We start from the raw sequence: 20,568 nt of genomic DNA on the forward strand, positions 1-20,568 counted from the left end.
CTCCATCCATGGAATTTTCCAGCCAAGAGTACTGGAGTGGGTTGCCCTTTCCTTCTCCAGGGGAATCTTCCCGATCCTGGGATCGAACCCCGGTCTCCCGCATTGCAGGCAGATGGTTTACCGTCTGAGCTACCGGGGAAGCCCAAGACCAGGGTTCTAGAATCTATTCCAGAGCCCACCAGCATGACCCACCTCCCTTGCTGCCACACTCCCTTCTGGCTTCAAATAGAACTGCACTAGAGCCACACCAGGAAGGCCCTGCTGGCTCTGTCCCACCACTCCAGGGCCCCAGCCTCAGTGTCTACAGGCCTCGTCTTGTTTTCTGGGCTTCATTCTCAAATGCTAACGTCCAGCTCTTCCTGACACTGGAAATGAGCAACAGGGTCAGTTAGGAACAAGGTGGCTCAAAAGAAACAATGTACAAAAACAGTATTTGCAATGCACCCTCCAGAAGGACAGGGACTGGTGGTGGTCTGTAGGGCTGTAACCATTTATCAGGGCCCAAGTCTGGATGGTCCGGAGTCTTCAGGCTTGCCAAATAATGTCACCTGATCACATGATCAAAGACCTCAGTAGACTCAGGTTAATCACTTGTACCTGCCATCACATCACTATTTGGAGTCTTGGCTTCCCCATTCATCATATGAAACGTTGCTTAGGAAGATCTTTGGGGAACTTGATTCCAGACCACTCTCCACTACCCATTTTCTCCCGAGATGTGTGGTCCCCTGGCCTTCTGTCTCCTAGTATTGATTCCTAGCTGTGATGAGTCACTCACCTGTGTGGGTCTTGATGCTAGCAACCTCTTACACACATATGACTCTTGTATCTGTTGTCAGCACCCTACCCTCTGCAGCCACCACAGAGACACCAGATGAAAGGGCAAGGACCCGCGGCCAGCAGCCCCCTCTCTCAGGGTCGTCCACAGCCTCCTCTCGCTGTGTCTCCCTGATGCCTATGTAGCCTGTCCCAGCAGTGGCTGGGTGTTTAGACAAAGCGTGCTCTCTCTGCTTTACAGACACGAGCTCATGGATCCTGCTTGTGTTTCAGGGACATGGCAGCTCTTCTCAGCCTCCTTGGCTGACAGGAAATAGAAAAGGAGGGAAAGACAGAGAGCGCTGCGTTTGCCACACCTGTCACTACGCCTGTCACCTGGACCTAGGAATTCTGAGAGAGCCTTGTTCTCACCCCCTCAGCTTCAGCCTCATTTTGGGAAAACGTCTCTCTGCCTGACAATGATAGGAGAGAGGGAAGAATTCAGATGTCAAATCGGATCCAGGAAATATGCTGAAAGGCTATAATTCTGAGTCGCAGAGATCCCAGAAAGGATGCTAGGCAGCCTACCAGATTTTGTCCCCCACTCTCCTGTTCTGTGACCTCTGAGGAAAAAAGCCAGGCAAATATATATTTTTCCCTCTCCACATCTGACTCACTTGACCAGTTCATTTCCAGACTCCCTAACTGCAACAGTGTTTCAAAGTCTGGAATCCAAGTGTTCATTCAGTATTGTCTACACCCTGGGAGGGAAAGAGGACCATCTCCACTCAGAAGTGTGGGTTCTCCATGCTTATTCTGCGATTCTTGTGGGCCAGACACTGAAGCAAAAGACAAATCCTTTTCCTCTAGGACTGGCAGTGTCAAGGGATGATGGACAGGCATGTGACTGGGGAGGACATATCTGATCCCAGCTTGGCCTCAAGCACTGTGTGACCCTGGGCAAGTCATTTCATCCCTGCACCAGCCTTGGTTTCCTCATCTTTCAGAGAAGGTAGGGTTTGATGCTGACAAAGGCTCTGTCTAGCTCTGATGTACTCTATTTGATTTCCTCTACATTCTACAACCCCCTTCTTTGGATGGAGGAAAAAGCTTTTAAATAGCTTTGGAGTTTGCAACATTTTCTCCTGCTCTAGATTTCTTCAGGCGGTGCAGTGTGGATTCCGAGTCCAGTTTCCCATTTCTTTTCAAGCTGAACGACTGCTTTAGGTCAGTTGTTGACAAAATGGGGTCAAAGTTATCACATCATTTGTGAGCTCTCTAATTCTCCAAGTGAACTGCCTTGCTCCCCACTTTCAATAAAGAAAGAAAAAAAAAATGAAGCCCTGGAGTGGTGAGTGCTGAATCCACCCAAGAAAGATAATGGCAGTATTTGCATAAGAAGCTTAGAAGTGAATTAACCTCCCAAAACATATGGATTGTTTCAACCACCTGGGTTGTTTTCTGGGCATCATTCTCAAATGTTAATGTCCAGCTCTTCCTGACACTGGAAATGAGCAACAGCTTTAGTTTTGAACAAGTTGACTCAAAAGAAATGATGTATAAAAAGAGTGCTAGCTATGTGCCCTTCAGAAGGACAGGGACTGGTGGTGGTCTGTAGGGCTGTAACCATTCCTCAGAGCCCAAGGCTGGACAAGGTGGGGTCTTCAGTCTTGCCAAATAATGTCACCTGATCAAATGACCAAAGACCTCAGTAGACTCAGGTTAATCACTTGCAACTGCCATCACATCACTATTTGGAGTCTTGGCTTCCCCATTCATCATATGAAGGACTGGTTGGGAAGATCTTTGGGGAACTAGATTCCAGAACACTCTCCACTACTCATTTTCTCCCGAGATGTGTGGTCCCCTGGCCTTCTGTCTCCTAGTATTGATTCCTAGCTGTAATGTGTCCCTCACCTGTGTGGGTCTTGATGCTAGCAACCTCTTACACACAAGTGACACTTGCATACCCCACCTGGGCCAGCCTGAGCATCTCTATTCCAGCATGCAGTGCAGTGCCTAGACTATGACTAAAGGCGCAATAAACATCTGTTCAATAAAATCAATCCAAATTGTGCAAGTGAAGCACGTGACTTGGGGAGTTTATAGGTCCTTTAGCTTGTGAACCCCAGAAAATAGCCCTTGACACAGGCTGTTTAGACCATATAATAATAAGCAGCTCCTGCCCTGCCCCCCACACATAAATCCAATTTCACAGTATCCACACCAGGCCCTAGACTGTCCTGCCGTGGTTACTGCTCATATCATTCCCACTATTGGGGATGTCCATGACCCCATCCCCTCTCCCCCTTCTGAAATCTCACCTATCCTTTAAGGCCTCACTTACTGCCACCTCCACTGTGCAGCCTCAGCTGACTCTCTGTGAGTCAGAAAGTCCGAACTGCTATCTCTCTTCTCTGCCCTCTCAGCAGAGTTTGACCATGATATTGTATTTTATCTGGGCCTGTACACCAGCCCCTAAAATAATACCACTGTCAGTCCCTATCTCTGTCTAGCTTTGCCCTGCCCATCCCTCGCTATGTGCCTCTGGGTCCCTCCCAAAGGCTTGTGTCTAACACAATCTTGCACATGTGGTTATTTATATAGGATGTCCCATGAGGTGGCAAAGGCTCTGAGGCTCCCAGGGGCATTGCTTGAATTGAGCAGAGCTGCCAAAAGTCTCAGGACCGACTGATGGGGAGCAGCTGTCAGGGCTAGTGGCTGGGTGGGCAGGGCCAGTATCTAGGCCCCAGGCATAGGGACAGGCCCATCCTTACTTGGCGTAGGCCTTCTCCAGCAGGCACGGCCAAAACTCTCGCTCGTTGCGAGGTTTGACGAAGAGGTACTCGTTGTTCAGGACAGGTAGGCGATCGTCAATGACCACTTCCACCCACTGGCCACACCGCCAGAACTGGAAGAGAGAGAGCAAAATATATGCCTTAGTAGAGCTGGGGCAGGAGGGAGGTGCTGACCCCCCAGCCCAGGCCAAAAGATCACCACCGTTGCCACATTCACCACAGTGCAACAAGAAGTCTATGCAGATCAAAATTGCAGCCCAGGCCGGCAAACAGGGGACGTGCCTGTCATCTCCACTGACAGGTGAGTCACAGGTCAAGTTAATCAAGGAAAACACAGGCAGGGAGGAAGGCGTCTCGGGTCTAGCTGGACTTTGCTACTAATTCCTGCCTCACTTTGGCACGTCCTTTGTGAGCGTCAGACACGCTAAATGCTCCGGGTACATCTTGTGTACAAAATGGGAGCAGATGCTGATGGCAGAGGAGAATGGGTGACGGGGAGTGTCCTGACGGGGAAGGAGAGACTTCGGGAAGCTGGAGGCTCGAGGGAAGACGGGCAGGGATCCTGCAGGTGGCGAGGAGGTGGGAAAGCATCCCAGATGGTAGCCACGGAGTGGGCAGGGCCCGGAGGCTGCCACACACGAGGCTGCTGGGGAGGACTGAGCAGTTTCAGCCTCGCCCTGGCCCTCCTCCCCTCACGTCCAGCTGGCCCTGCCATCAGAGCAGCAGCAATGAGGCAGGCTGGCACTGCTGCCGCCAAGAGAGCAAACAAACCAGATGTTCCTCTCCAAAACAGACTGATTTAATCTTCAGCATTCAACTCTTAATGGTTCACCCGGGGACACTGCCAAATGACAAAAATGCATAACAAAAGCCAGCTTTTTGGAGTTTGTTTGCTGGTCTCTGGATCAGCAACAGGGCTTCTGGTCTTAGGCCTCAGTCTTAAGGCAGGCAAGCCTCCGACAGCGGGGCTCAGGGTAAGGCCGGGTGGATGTGATCCATCACCTGCTCATGGTGAGGGGGAGCCATCCACATGGCCTTGTCCACGGCTGAATGTCCCCGGTGTTGGACTGTTGTACCCACGTGAGGATGCATTATCGAAGCCGAGATGGAGACCAAGACAGGAATGTCAGGGGAGACAAAAAAAAGAAAGTGTTCTTGCAGTCTTTAATGAACCAGTCCACTGGAGCTGGTGTTCTCACAGCTGTGGGTCCGCATCCCCACTGCAGTCAGACGCACAGGCGGGTGAAGTGGGGAGCCAACAGAGATGCTATTATAGTGAGATAATTGAACATGTCTGAAGCTCCAAGGAAGCTAACCCTAGCTCCTGGATGGAGGGTACCAGAAGGACAGACCCATTTGAGTTTAACTGCACAGCAAAGTGTAGGAGCCAGTGTCCAATCAGTGGAACCATGCTCCCGGCCTAGTTGTGTCCTGAGCAATAACTGTTGGACAAGATACTTGATTCTCTGTGACTCAGTTTCCTCATCTGTCAAATGGTGGTAAGAGTAACAACTACCTCACACTGTGACTGGGATCAGATGAAACTGTGAGAGTGGGATCACAGTTTTGACAGAAGGAACTGTTCTTTCAATAGCTTTTTTGTTCAGCACCTAGGATAGTGCCCAGCACACAGTAGGCCATCAAGAATGAGTGAGTCCTGGCTTGAATGAGTCCCTCTGGTTGATTACACCCTCACTCGCACCTTCCCTTGCCAGTAGAGCTGACCAAACTTGCTCTCCCTATACAAAGGGAACCTCAGATAAGATCATTGTTCCCAGAAAGGATGCAAATGGCCTGATGAAAATGTGGTGGTCAAGAATGAGGTCAGTGAGCTGTGTTTCCTAGTTCACTTCTCTGGATGAGGAGGGCTGGCTCCTAGATAATGTCTGCACCCTTTAACAAGAAGCCTGGGCCATCTGACCAGCACCCAAGTATCTGCAGGAAACCAGAAGGGTTTTGGGCAAAGAATCCGAGTTGCCCAGATACAGGGCTCTTTCCTGAGAACCGTGCCCAGGCTCAGAAAGAACAGATGTACAGAGGTCAGCACTGCAGCTATTTCTGGAGAACCGTGGGACTTTCTTCACCTTCCAGAAGGGCAGAGCATACCCTGCCTAGACCTCAATTTGTCCTAACCACCTGTCTCTCCACCACTTGCAGCTTTGAGGTGAACCTGGACACAGCTAAACCCTGCCCACTCTGGCTAACTTCTCAGTGTGATCATTGGACCAGTAATATCAGCATCATCTGTTAAAAGACCTAGCATGCAAATAATTGGACATCAGGAAGAGAAAACAGGATAAAGGAGGATGCCCAGAAAAAAAATGGAAGGAAACAGCTGAGCAGAAAAAGGAGGCAGGTCTTCAGAAGGAAAGGGCTCACTAAATTCCAGGCAAGATTATTCTTCAAAAGGGCACAGACATAGAGAACAGACTTATAGCCACAGGGGGTGGGGGAGGAAGGAGAAGGTGGGATGTATGGAAAGAGTAACACAGAAACATATACATTATTACATGTAAAATAGATAGCCAATGGGAATTTGCTGTAGACTCAGGGAACTTAAACCTGGGTTCTGTAATAACCTAGAGGAGTGAGATGGGGAGGGAGGTGGGAGGGAGGTTCAAGAGGGAGGGGACATAGGTATGCCTATGGCTGATTCATGTTGATGTTCAGCAGAAACCAACAGAATACTGTAATTATCCTTCAATTAAAAATAAATACATTTAATTATAAAAAAGGCATACATCTGGTCATATTCTAAAGAAACTTCTGAACCAAGGAGAGAGAGTGCCTCATAGAAATTTGCAATTTGAAAGAATGTATTGCATACAAGGTCAAGAAAATAGATTGGATGTTTCTTCTGCAACACTGGAGGAGCTATAAGACAATGGAAAAATGTTTACAGATTTTTGAGAAAAAGGAATGTAATCCAAAAATGCTAAACCCAACTGAAATACTGTTTTTAGGAAAGAGCAAGTGAAAAAATACTCATGTAATCCGAGGAAACTATTCAAGGAATTACTCCTACTAAATGATAATGAAGTTAGAACAAAAATCTTAAGGGAAATGAAGGCTGAAGGAAACAATGGTGAATAATGAGTTTTGAATATGCTTTGGACAAGAAACATACTTGTAACACAGTGAAAGTAAAATTGATAGTGAAAGGATGAGCAAAAATATAACAGGGAAATGTAAGTAACAGGAATCTAGAATAGCAATGTGAAAATCAGGTGAGGAGGAAGTCAAGGTTAGAAGCGTCATACATAACAAAGAGGGATATTGTGTAAGCTTTATTCTAACAACTGAAGAGCAAAAACATAATTATTTGGGTACAAAGGAATAGAGCAAGAAAACTATAAAGTCAGAACATAAAAGGAACCCTCCAAACTATAACTTTGGGAAAGAACTTTAATTCACTTCTTTTAGAATATGACAAATCAAACAGACAAAAAATAAATCAAGACAAAAGAGATAATTGCAGATTATATAATCTATAAATCAGAGAACTTGACTGCATATATCAAACTTATGACCATTGGATAATATATTAAAAAATATATATATAGCAAAGAGATTGATAAAGTAGTCTTAACCACAAATTAGAGGAAATTAAATAAATTTCCAGAGACTTAAATAAGCAATTTTGGGGCAATGCATTTAGAACTATAGAAAAAATAGTTGATTCTCCCAGCAAAATATAAATTTCAAGAATTAACTCCAGAAGAAATAAGAGGCCCAATCAGATCAATAGCTATTGAACACATTGGAAGAGCTAAAGAAATCATATTTTAAAAGGAGATAGGTCCAGACAATTTAACAATTGTCTATTTCACTTGCAAAGAACAGACAATCAATGATTAACAACCAGTATACAAATTATTTCAGATCAAAGTAAATCTCAATGTGTTCATATTAAAAAGTTAGTATAACTCCAAAGAAAAACAACAAAAATCTAGAATCCAATTATACATGTGATATAGATGCAAAAATTCTGATAAATTTTTAGCACATTGAATCCAACAGTGGATTAAAAAAATGGCATACCAAGAAAGTATGCCACTAAAATCAAGAGAAGGCAGAATTTTGCTCTTGTCACCTCATTCAAAATTACAGTCTTCTAATTAATACAGCAAAACAAAATAACTCTATAAATATTGAGACAAGATTATCTTTATTTGTGGATAATATTAGATAACTAAAAAATATCCAGACATTAATAAAGAAAAAATTAGAATTTGATAAGGTGGCTAGATACAAATTAATATAAAAAAAGGACTAGCATTCTCTTTTCATGAACATATAGTTAGAAAAATCATTCAAGTTAACTACAAAATTGTAAAATATCTGAGAATACATTTATCAAGAAGGGTATAGAAAGAATATCAAAACATAACTATAACATTTTATTGAAGGACATAAAACTAGTTCTAGATAAATGGAAAGATATACTGTGTTTTTGGAAAGGAATAATTACAATAATAAAAATGTGATTTTTCCAAATTAATACATAAATTTAATGCTGCTCTATTCTGCTTCATGGTGGCTTTTCTTTTTAATTAGATGCAATGATTTAAAAATTCTCACAGAAGAATAAATGTGCAAGAATCAACAAGGTAAAATATTTTTGAGGTAAAGATACTGAATAATGAAGGAGAACTTATGCCACCAGCTGTTACTACTCACTCTGACGCTACTGTAATCAAAACAACAAGGTGTGGCACAGGGACAGACAGACAAAATCTCAATGATGTACAGGGTCTTTGATCAATAATTCTTTTCTTTGGCTGATTGTTTCTGCCATACTTTTTATTGGGTTACCCAAAATGTTTGTTCAGATCTTTCCATAAGATGCTAAGGAAAAACCCAAATGAACTTTTTGGCCAACCCAATATTTACACGAAAACATTTTAATTCTTATCTTCCCTATGTGTTGTCAGATCCTGAGTTCAAATCCTTTTGAGGAGCTAACACACATTAACTAACACTTAAGTGTCTCTCCCACATCTCAGGCTGCTAGACCAAGAGAACGTTTAAGACAGTTGCCTCCCTAGGCTCACAGAGAATCCCATTTAAGGAGCATCCCAGCAGCATACTTACCCGAAAATGGAAAATCCCCGCATACTCGTGTGAAAAACTTTGGTCTATTAGGATCTTCTGCAGATACTGTGGACTCTGTGTCAAGGCCCCCAGTGCTGCCAGGAACCAGCAGTCTCCTGGAGGGGAGGGGGACATAAGCCGTGAGATGCTGTTTGGACCCACCTGGAAGCCCCACCCCATGCACTGCTCAGAGTTGGTGTGCCTCCTTCTGAATAATGCTTTTTTTTTTTTTTTTCCTGTCTGAGAGATGAGAACTGGGGGAAAGATTCACTGGGGTCAGTTCCAAGCAAGACAGAGGTGATGGTGGTAGTTATGGAGATAGTGGTGGGGACAGGGGTGGAGTAGTGATAGGGATGGTGGTGTTGGTGCTGCTATGATGCTGATGGTAGTGCAGTCAGGAGAGCCCCAGCCAAGCTGATGGGCCTGCTTGCCTTCTGATTCTCGTTTGGCCCAAGGTGCCCAGAGCCAAAGTTACAGCAAATTTTGTTGCCAGCTTTGGTGACAATGGTGCGCTCTAAAATTGGGAAGAACAGATTTCAGTTTTTCTTTACTAATATTTACTCAGTCCCTCCTGGTGCTGGGGCCTTTCCAGCCCAAATCGTTTCTCCCCTCTTCCCTCTTGAGGGAACATGGCTTTGAGTTTCTCCTTGAAGGTCGCTGTGAGCCCTTTTGAGCAAGCTCACCCCCTTCTCCTGAGTCTTCTCTCCACCTTCACACAATGGCCTGAATGCCCTTTCAAGTCAGGCATGCTGCTGGGTGCAGAAGCCACAGGGATGCCCTGGGAGAGATCCCTTCTCCCGTCAGGAGGCTACTGGCTGGAGGGGACTGTCTCCAACACAGACAGCAAGCCAGGCAGGCTTCTATCAAATTCACCAGGTGAAGTCCAAGTGCCAGGGCATTACCTGGAAAGTGACATTCTGAGGACATAGAGCCTGCTCTCAGAAGGGTTGTGTCTTATTTATTTATTTGGCTGCACTGGGTCTTTTGGGATGTAGTTCGCTGACCAGAAACTGAACCTGGGCCCCCTGCATGGAAACAAAGAGCCCTAGCCACTGAACCACCAGGGGAGTCCCAAGGGTTGCATCTTATTTTGCGATGTCTCTGGGCTCCATGCCTACTTGCCCACCCCAAGAAGTCTCGCCCCTCACTCCTAGGGTTCTTGCTCAGGGGTGTTGCATGGCCACACCTGCTACTGCCCATGGGCCTCCCTTCTCCTGCCACACTCCTCAGGTCTCAGCAACAACTCCAGTTGGGTCCAGTGGGTTGGAGGGAGTCACACAGCCCTAGATTCAAACTCAACTCTGTCATGTATTGCTTTTATGACATGAAAGACATTATTGTGTCCCTTGGACCCCTAGTTTCCACATATATAAAATGAGGATGTTGCAGGGTTAATGAACTATTTCATGCAAAGTATCTAGCAAAACCTTGCAGAAGTTCAGTAAACATTTACTTCCCTCTACTCAGGGCTCAGACTGAACTCTGTGTATATTTTCTCCTTTTCTTTGACAATTCCTCTCCCTAAAGGGCTCTGCACACCCACTGCTAAGCTGATTTGCAGGCTGAAGGTCTGAACATGAGTAGTCCAACCACAGCAACACTGAGGGTCCCGGCCTCTGTGGGACTGGGTGGGGGCACTTCTCTCCACCCACTGCTGCTCAGAGGTGGACTTTGGGCAGCCTGCCTCCATCCAGGGCCAAGAAGAAAGAGGTTGAGTTCTTACCTGCCTCTCCTTGTTGGATATCGAATCTGCTCGCACCTTCCAGGATGAAGAGAGGCTCTGATTTACCCTTCAATAAATCCTTAGAAAAGAGCAGGGGAAAGCCATGAGCATCTTTTATCCCTCTGCCCAGTGTGGTACCCAAGACATCACTCTCCTCGTCTTTGAGGAGTAGAGATTACTTTGTAAAGAGGTCTTTAGGATCTGAGTTAGGAAAGTTCTCCTCATCCTTCAGGTTTTATTGCTGACAGGGAGGCAGATGTCAGAGGGGCATATGTGTAACTGCCCAGATAGGCAATAAATGCATGGGTAGACTGCACGAGGAGATAAGGACCAGGATCCTTACATCGACTGATCAGCCATCCTGGTCCCAACAGCAGTGTTTCATTAAGAGTCTGTAAACAACCAAGAAAGAAAAGGATGCATTTGCTAGAGAAAACTTTCACAAGCATAATTACACTTTCCTTGTGAAATGTCATCTCTCAGAAGTCAGTATAGGCATTCGGAGCTCCAGGTCCAAGTCCAGCTACATGCTGTACAGAATGCAGGCTGTGTATTACTCAGGTCTTTGCCCACTCCCTGGCTAACACCCAGACTGATTCTGGAAGACCCCAGGCAGCTTCTAGGTTTTCCTGCAACCAGGAGCCTGCAGGATTTCCTCAGCATCCTTTCTGTGTCCTGGATCTCCATTGCATGGATTTGCATGATTTGGTATAATTGTTCCTGTGTCATTTCTTTTCACATTGATAAAACAGTTCCCAGAGAGCGGGGCTGCAAAGTGGAAATGGATTCATCTGCTCAACAGGCATGAACATATGGAGTCCTGTATCTTGTGAGACCTGTCAGCCCTTTGTAAACTGCCCTTCAGTTTCCTGGTGGAGCCTCCGAGGGGCAAATAAAGGTGTGCATGCCTGCAAACAAGTCAGCCAGCCCACCGCACCAGGCCTCCTCCCACCATCTTCTCTGCATACAACTGGCCCTCTCTGATGACCACGATGGGGGCCCTCAGGCCCAGGTCCTTGCAGTGGAGGCACGGAGCTGACCCTCTGCCCTACCGTTGGCTGCATAGAACTCAGGGTCTCTCTTAACACCAACAGGAAGGGCAGAGCTGTCACTGGGCCCTGGAGGGAGCAACTCTCCCAGTGTCAAAGCAACTTGGGGTGCTTCAGTGGCTCTAGTTGTCCTCTCCCTTTCTACTGGAAGAGGAAACTCGAGGCCTTAGTGGAGGCTGGCTGGAGATCCTCCACTCAAGGGAGTTAAAGAAGAGGGTGAAGGTGTTTGGGTTTTGGCTCAGCTTCTTTGTCATTTCCTCCTGGTTTACCACCCTGCTGGGCAGAGCAGGGGTGGGTGTGCTGAGGGTCAGAAGAGCAGAACCTGGTGTGGAATCCTGTCTGCATTGTTCTACGGTGACCTTGAGCAACTTGTTTTACTTTGCCGAGCCTTGGTTTCTTCACATGTAAGAAAATGGGCATCAAATGAGAAAGTCATGATGTCCCAGCTGCTGTGACCAAACCCTCGTGGAGGAGGAGATGCTTCATTCACAGTGATCTCCTGATGGACTTGCCAAACAGGAGTCTTCATTATTTCACAAATGAGGAAGTATGTGCAATATTAGCGTAGCGTCAGACAAGGGGCCTGTTCAATAAATATTGATTCTCTGCTTCTGTAATATTTGCGAAATAAAAAAGACCACACTCGTGGATAAACCTAGTGTCTCCAATGCATTCATTATTAAACAAGAGAGAATAAAAACAGGAATTACACAGTCGAAGTATAGATAAAAAAAAAAAGAAAAATAGAGCCTCACAAATATAGGTGGAAAGAAATGATAAAGAGAACAATTGGTGAATTACAAAATAGAAACACAGCAAGATCAGCAAATACATTGTATTTGGGGAGAAGGTTTACTTAGACCCAACCTTTGGCTAATATAGTAGAGAATCTTATTTCAAATAAAATTAGAAATCTTGTTTTAACAATATGAAAACATGATATAAAATTCTACACTAATCAGTTTAAAACATACTGAAGATTTGTTGAACAAAAACTAACATGGCCAAAAATGATCCAAGTTGGTAAATCACCTGAAAATCAATAACCTTGATGTAGTGTTTTTTAATGATTAAAGAATACCTCCTTAATATCTCTGTCAAGGCTTCTACACACAAATTTGCTGCTGAGTTCTCTCAAATTTTCAGGGAATAAAAAATTCCTGTGTCGCTTATAGTTTCAGCATTAGGAAAAAAAAAAAAAAAAGAATCCTGTCACTGTTTTATTTTAAGAAGCCAGCACAGCCTGGATGCCCAACCTGAGACACACACGCACACACAGCCCCCACCCCTCCAAGATTGATTTCACTTATGGAAAAATACTGAAATAAATACCTGGCAAGGGAATCAACAATAAATTACACAACTAACCCACTGGCATCAAGTAGGGTTTGCCACAGAAACGTAGGATGCCAGGATGGATTCCTATCAGGATATCTGATGATATCAAATGACATTTACATAGGCCAGAAGAGAAATAATTGCTCTCTTTTTAGTAAATGCCATGAAGGCATTTCATGAATGCACAACTTTTTCTGATTTACCAAAATAGTAAAATTAAAAAACTGAAATTTTTGCCAAGTAGGAACAGAAGGATACTTTAACGTTCTGAAGATTAAATGGCAATTATTTCAAACCAAAAATCAGTCATCAAGTTCATGGACAAACACTAGAAGTGTGTGCATCAAAGTTGGGTACAAAACTAGGATTTTTTGTCTCTTTTTCTGAGCTACCCATTTCTTCCTCACCCTGGCTTAAGAAGGGTCCTGGGCAATCCCAAAAGAGCAAAAGTAGGAGGAGACAGAAATTCTACCCAGAAGCATTTCAGTCTGCTGGGCGACCTTCTGAGACCAGGCCCTCAGAGAAAACAGGTCAGTATGCTTGGAAGATAAAAACCCTCTGGATCTGGGCAGGTGCCCTGTCACCAGGCGGGCCGGGCGCACCGTGACGGCGAGGGAGTGTGACAGGACTGGTGACGGGCAGCCTCCAGCCCAGGAGTGACTCAGAATCACCCAGAAGTTTTGCAGACATGCAGGCTGCTGGATGCTGCCTTCCCACAACCTGTATTCTGTAGGTCAGTGGAGGTAGAGTTCAGGATCCACATAGCTCCTTCGGTGATTCCGAGGCTTAGCAGGGCAAGAAGCAGGTTCAGAGAGGTTGAGTGATTTATTCTAGGTCACACAGGAGGCAGGCTGTGCATTAGACACTCCACCCACACAGTGCCTTTGCCATGGGCCACACCAGCAGGCACATTCTTCAGTGTTTTCTGATTCTGTGACATGGACTGGCCCTTTGAGGCCTCTGCAACATCATCCGTACAGAAGGAAGCTGTAATGGTTCATTTTACGTATCAATTGACTGGCTCAAGGGGTACCGAGATATTTGGCTATACATTATTTCAAAGGAGTGCTTCCAGATGAGATCAGCATCTGAATCAGGGGACGCAGTAAAGAAGATTGTCCTCCCCAACTTGGATGGGCACCATCCAATCGATGGAGGGCCTGAATAGAACAAAAGATAGAGGAAGGGAGAATTACCCCTTCTCTGTCTGACTGCTGCCCAGGGACTGGGGATGACATCATCAGCCCCCCTGGTTCTCAGGCCTTCCCTCGTGGGCTACACTATACCATCAGATCTCCCACGTCTGCAGTTTGCAGATAGCAGAGTGTGGGATGTCCTGCCTCCATAACTACGTGTGCCAATTCCTCATAATAGATGAAGCAACATGCTATATCTCTACAGTTACTATTGGCTATGTCCTATTGGAGATCTCAACCTCTCCCCTCTCCATCTTCCTCTTCCCCTCTGCATCCATACCCACACCCATATCTGAAGTGGTATGACATCAGGCACTCCCCTGCAGTCATCCTTGGAGGTGTCTTTCTAATGTGGCATCACTTCCTGTATTCTGGACAGTGATTCTTGTGTTCTTTTCAAGAGCTCCTCATGCCCTTCCCTAGATGGTGTGCTGCTCTGGGATGGGGAAACACCAGGTTTAGCGTGCTGGCCTTCAGACACAGCCCCTTTCAGCCAGTGGCCAGAGTTCACGCCCTTCCCTAGATGGTGTTCTGCTCTGAGATGGGGAAACACCAGGTTTAGCCTGCTGGCCTTCAGACACAGCCCCTTTCAGTCAGTGGCCAGAGTTCACGCAGGACCAGGTGGCAGCGTCACTCGCCACTCCCTTTTCTATTTTTGGCTAGAGAACTTTGCTTTATTGGAATCAAAGTTCTTTGGTGCTGTGCTAATTGTCTGTTGCCCCGTGTTCTCCCTCTGTTGCCTTTTGTTACTTTGTTAACCCCTTGCTTTCTGGGACAACTTATGTTGGAACCAAGGTGAGTCATTTCCAGCAAATGGTCCTTTCGGAAACTCTGCTCTGGTTACTTGGAAGATGAATGTTGTCATCTGGGTAAGTGACATTCTGGGCTTACCACAGGCCAGAATCCACAGTGGGGCTGGGTGCTGAACCCTGAACCTGTTTTGGGCCCACAGCCCATTCTTCAGTTGTGTAATGAGCATGTTTTTCACTAAAGAATGAAGACAAAGATGAAATTTCAATCTCTTACTCTGACATATTGGTGACTCTGCTGTAAAGATCTATATCTACAATTCTTTGCTTTCTAATATGGTAGCGACAAGCCATATTGGCTACTAACATTCAAATTAAATTAAATCCAGTTCAGCTGGTAAAGAACTCGCTTGCCAGTGCAAAAGACATAAGAGACATGAGTTCAATCCCTGGATCAGGGAGATCCTCTGGAGAAGGAAATGGCAACCCACTCCAGTATTCTTGCCTGGAAAATTCCATGGACAGAGGAGCCTGGGGGCTATAGTCCATGGAGTCACGAAGAGTCAGACATGACTGAACATGCATACACAATCTGATGTATTGGCAACTCTGCTGTGAAGATCTACATCTACAATTCTGTGCTTTCCAATATGGTAGCCACAAGCTATATTAGCCACTTACATTTAAATGAAATTTAATCTTCAACATCTCAGTCATACTGGCCACATTTCAATTGTCTGATATCAACATGTGACTAGTGGCTCCTGTATTGGCAGAAAGGACGTTTCTATCCTCGCAGAAAGTTCTTTTGGATGGTGCTGATCTACTGAATGAGGATAATATCATCTGGGCTTCCCTAGTAACTCAGATGGTAAAGAATCTGCCTGCAATGCATGAGACCGGGGTTCGATCCATGGGTTGGAAAGATCCCCTGGAAAAGGAAATGGCTACCCACTCCAGTATTCTTTCCTAGAGAATCCCATGGACAGAGACTGGTGGGCTGCAGTCCATGGCATTGTAAAGAGTCAGACATGACTAGTGGCTAACACACACACACACACACAATATCATCTACCTCAGTGGCCTGTTATGGCAACTAAAAGAAATGTTGTATGTAAGGTGCTTAGATTAATACTCAGCATAGAGACATGCTTGATAAATGGAATTTGATAATATTCATGAGACAAAATTTTTAGAAGAAAGTGACTCTACCAAATTTAGTTTGAGGAAATCTCATGTAGAGTCTCTGAGTACAGGTGTAATTCCCAGCATTATCTCTTCCTGAGGCCGGGGTTGCAGGAAGCATTGAGGAGGATGAGGAGTTGGGTCCTTTCAGGGCCTTTTGCTCTGGGCACAGTCACAGGCATTTATGGAACCTGACTACCTGCTGGTCGGGGGAAGGGAGGGTCTGGGGAGTGGGTTACTGATTCCTTAAACCCAGAATAGCTGAAAGAAGCAATGGGAGGAGCTTCTACCATAGCAAAATGGATCAGGTTTAATTGTTAGGGGAGATAAGAAGAAAGAAGAGGTAGACAAAAGGAGAGCGAGAGAACATAAACTACGTGAGAAACAACTTTGCTTCTTCGTGTAGAAAGCCAAGCCTAGTTTCATGTCCCTGTTGCTGAACCTACCAAGCCTGGATGAGTACTTGAGGTAGAAGGATATCCATGCTGATTTAGTGGCTGCCTAGAGTATGATGCTTTTCCATTGTCTAGAAACCACAGAATGCAGAAATGGCCTAAGGAGCCTTGGTGCCACCTCAGCTGCTATATAACTGAAGTTTAGGGGATGCCAGTCAGGTCTCTGGTCAGGCACTGAGCAAGCTTTAGATTGGGAGCCACCCTTCTAATAGAGATAGACAGCAGAATGTGAGAGGAAAAGCATCCTGCACACTCCCTGCCAGACTCCTCTGGGCTCCCCAGATGGTTTCCTCTGACCCACATTTCTCCTTAAAAGTGTCTGCTGAAATTGCCTGAAGACTGAAGCTGAGATGACTGGACAGTGAAAGCCCAAGGAATCCTAGGGGATGGCTCCTGTGGCTGCTACTCTATGCCATCCCTCTCAAATTAATCAGAGTAACAATAACTAGTGCTTAGTAAGTTCTTACAATGTGCTAGACAATGTTCTATGTATTGTCTTCAGTTATTCCTTAAAATAATCTTGCTAGGCACTGGTTCCATTTTTATCCTCACTGTTTTCACCTAAAAAAAAGGAAAAGAAGGGCAGAACATAGACAGAGATTGATTCCTGGTTACTCAGACAAAGCAGGAGATTCTATTGATGTACAAGATATTATTAGTAGCAAACAGGAGCCTAAAACACAATATGAGGAAAAGTGCAGTATGTGGGGGGGCTTCCCGGTTGGCTCAGAGGTAAAGAATCCACCTGCCAATGCAGGAGATGCAGGAGATGCAGTTTCGATCCCTGGGAAGATCCCCTGGAGAAGGAAATAGCAATCCACTCCAGTATTCTTGCCTGGAGAATCCCATGGACAGATGAGCCTGGCGGGCTACATACAGTACATGGGGTTACAAGGAGTCGGACATGACAGCAACTGAAGATGCACGCACATAGTATGTGAAGTCAGAAATGTTATTTTAAATCCTGCTCTTTCCCTAACTATGTCACATTGTGCAAGTCACATCACCTGTCTGAACCTGTTCCCTCATAAAATTGGGAAAGAACAAAAGACAGAGAAAGAGAGGACATATGGAAAGCTCTGAAAAATACAAGTGTTAAGTGCTGCCAGTTGCGACAAGGGATACAAAGAAATATCCACATGTACATTTTAAAAGAAATGTGGGAATGAAAAATGATCCCCTGGTAGAGTTTTTGGATGGATAAGCTTTTGGGTGAGAAGAATGGGAGTAAAATGTACTTGGCCCCTGGCTGCCTCTACTTTGGGTTTCCTGGAATGATTCTGTGTGAGTCATTTCATTTCTGTTTGCCTCAGTTTCTCCTTGACCCCAAAAGACATCAGAAGTTGAGATGTTGCTGGAATTAGATAATAAAAAACTCAATCCTTTCTAAATAAAAATGTTATAAATTCTTCAACACTATAAATATTGTCTCACATCTATTGCTCAGTACCTTGTGAAAAAAAAAACATTCTAAAAGAATCTCATCTGAAAATAACAAAGGGAGGAAAAATATAATCCTCCTAAGCTTTAAATAGAGTTCTCTGCTCAGTTCTCCTTAGGAGTGAAGTCCAGAAAGAAGTCATTGTTGGGGACTTACTGCTTCTGGCTGGTAAGATGGATCCTAGAAGTTTGAAGCACCCTCATTTTAACTAAGCAGCATTCTAAACCCCATCAGATCCCCACTCACCCTTGCCTTCCCCAAAGCTACAAATCGGTCCTGAATTAGGACAAGAGGTGGTTACTCCAGGGTTTATGTCTTGTTCTGTCATCAGAAAACACCTATTCTGTATAACCTAACCTGGCTTCATTGAGTGTGTTCCACAGAGTGCTTGGCGTTTCATTCACGTTCAGTAACCCTGGTGATATTATAACCATTAGCTTACTAGACATTATACTCTGTCCTCTTGTTCTAGGTTCTGCTGTCTACTATTGGAAGCATGAACAGGATGTTTGAGCATCAGTGCCCTGAGTGGCCCTTAGCTAGGTCCTTTGTATCATTGAAAATGACAGCACACGAATGTTTAGTGGACTGAGAAATTTCCCTTGGCGCTTCATGTCCTGAAACTGAAATAGTTCTAGAAAAACCAAGAGGGCTCACTTGGCTGCAAGGTGGAGTTGGTGGTCATCTATTGGGGTGGGGGTGTCAGGGGGTTTGAACATTGCCACAAAATATCTCTTTAATTTTACAGCTGATGTCTAAAACTCTTTTATAGGTGATCAGCATTTACAAGACTAAAAATACAAACACATGTGAGAGAGGCAAGGCAATTATTGAAATTCATTCTATTGTACAAGTGATTGACATGTTATCTTCCCTTTGAGTAAATTCTAACAAGGAAAGAAAAAAGAAAAAGACAGTGATACCTGAACAGAATAAAGAGTGGTGAACACTGACAGAGGGGTTCGTTTATGGAGCTGGAAGAGGCCCTACAGCTACTACAATCCTCATACCCTTGCTTCCCCATTTTTTACGTGGGAATCCTGAGGCATGTAACCTAGTGACATGCTGTGTTAGAACTGTGTTAAAACCCAGGGGTCCTACTTCCTGGTATAGAGTCTTTCCATCCCACTCTGGATGCAACACTGTAGCTGAGGGGATCAGATGAATTTCAGTCTCCTTCCAGTTTGGTTTCGGCAAGCCCTGAAAACCAGGTTTCAAGCCCATCCTTTCAGTGGGAAGTACCATCGGAGATGGTCAGAGGGCCCAGGAGCTGGGCATGTCCCTGGTGGGGAGTTTCACTCACCTTTGGCCGCATCCAGCTTAGGCTGGAGAGGTTTTTTCCCTTGAGGAGCTGCAGACCTATGGAAGAAGTCTCGGCAGGAAACGTCTCATCCTCAAACAGCAGCCCTCTGTTTAGGCAATGATCCCACAAGGAGTAAAAGTCCTGCTCCTTGAATTTGATGATGGGGGTCTTGTCTGGAAACTGCTGGTTGTGTGCCATGATTCTTCCTAGAAGAGGTATCAGATCTTACCTTTTGGGTGAGAAAGAGAGGTATTTTTAAGGATAAGCAGTCAAGTACTTTGCATCACTGGATGTGAGCCCTGGAAGGCATTCAGATGTCTGCTACCTTCACAGGTGAGACTGGAACCACGTAAGTTCTGTCCCTGTGGACCCAGCCAGTTGATAGGAGGCAAGCCCAGACTTGAATCCAAGAAAACTTCCTTCCAGGTCAGTTTTCAATCTGCTTACCGAACAGCTTCTCAGGATGCTCTTACATGCATGAGAGACTATGTGTACCTTAATGAACATTTATTGAGTACTGACCTTGTACCAGGCACTTTTCTGAATGTTGGTAATTCAAAGATAAATATGACATGATCTTTATCCCCTAGAGGTTCATTATCAAGTGGCAAAATATATTAGACATTTCAACAACTAGCTATCATTCAACAGAAATGGTCTACTTAAAAATGTGTAAAAAGTCCTGTGGACATAAAGAAGAGGAGCTAGGAACTGCCAAGGGATGTTTCTCCCACGAGTTCTCACCTTGCAATTGGCCTTGAGGGAAAAGAATTTTCCAGGTGGAGAACTGGTAGGTAGGTTTAAAAAAAAAGTCCTAGGACTTCCCTGGTGGTCCAATGGCTGAGACTTTGTGTTCCCAATGCAGGGGGCACGGGTTTGATCCCCGAGGAGAACTAGATCCCCATGCCACAACTAAGACCCAGGATAGCAAAATAAATAAATATTTTTTAAAAAGTCTCTCCAGAAGATGGCAGAGGAATAGGACGGGGAGACCACTTTCTCCCCTACAAATTCATCGAAAGAACATTTGAACGCTGAGCAAACTTCACAAAACAACTTCTGACTGCTAGCAGAAGACATCAGGCACCCAGAAAAGCAGCCCATCATCTTCGAAAGGAAGTAGGACAAAATGTAAAAGATAAAAAGAGAGACAAAAGAGCTAGGAACGGAGACCCGTCCCGGGAAGGGAGTCGTAATAGAGGAAGTTTCCAAACACCAGGAAACCCTCTCACGGGTGGGTTTGGGGGAAGTTTTTGATTCTCAGAGGGCAACCTAACTGGGAGGAAAAATAAATAAAACTCACAGATTACATGCCTAAAAGCAACTCCCAGCAGAAAAGTACCCCAGACGCCCGCATCCGCCACCAGCAAGTGGCGGCAGAACGGAGAGGAGCAGGCGGCATTGCTTAGGGTAAGGACCGGGCTCGAATGCCCTGAGGGCAATCAGGGGGAACTAAAGTGAGATAGCAACTTAAACTGTGG

General features: G+C 45.1%; 1 protein-coding gene across 1 annotated transcript in view; it reads right to left on the reverse strand.

Moving 5' to 3' along the window:
* The window catches only part of CAPN13 (calpain 13), a 53,702-nt gene extending 34,417 nt beyond the window's left edge, over positions 1-19,285 (reverse strand). Inside the window, exons 1-4 of the mRNA XM_065927235.1 lie at positions 19,088-19,285; positions 10,372-10,450; positions 8,649-8,764; positions 3,534-3,667 (exon numbers count right to left, since the gene is read on the reverse strand). Of these exons, the coding sequence (XP_065783307.1) occupies positions 3,534-3,667; positions 8,649-8,764; positions 10,372-10,450; positions 19,088-19,285 (527 nt within the window). The remainder of the gene's footprint in view (positions 1-3,533; positions 3,668-8,648; positions 8,765-10,371; positions 10,451-19,087) is intronic.
* Positions 19,286-20,568: the final 1,283 nt, after the last annotated feature.

Source organism: Muntiacus reevesi, chromosome 3, assembly GCF_963930625.1.
Source record: "Muntiacus reevesi chromosome 3, mMunRee1.1, whole genome shotgun sequence".
In the NCBI taxonomy this organism is placed as follows: Eukaryota; Metazoa; Chordata; class Mammalia; order Artiodactyla; family Cervidae; genus Muntiacus; species Muntiacus reevesi.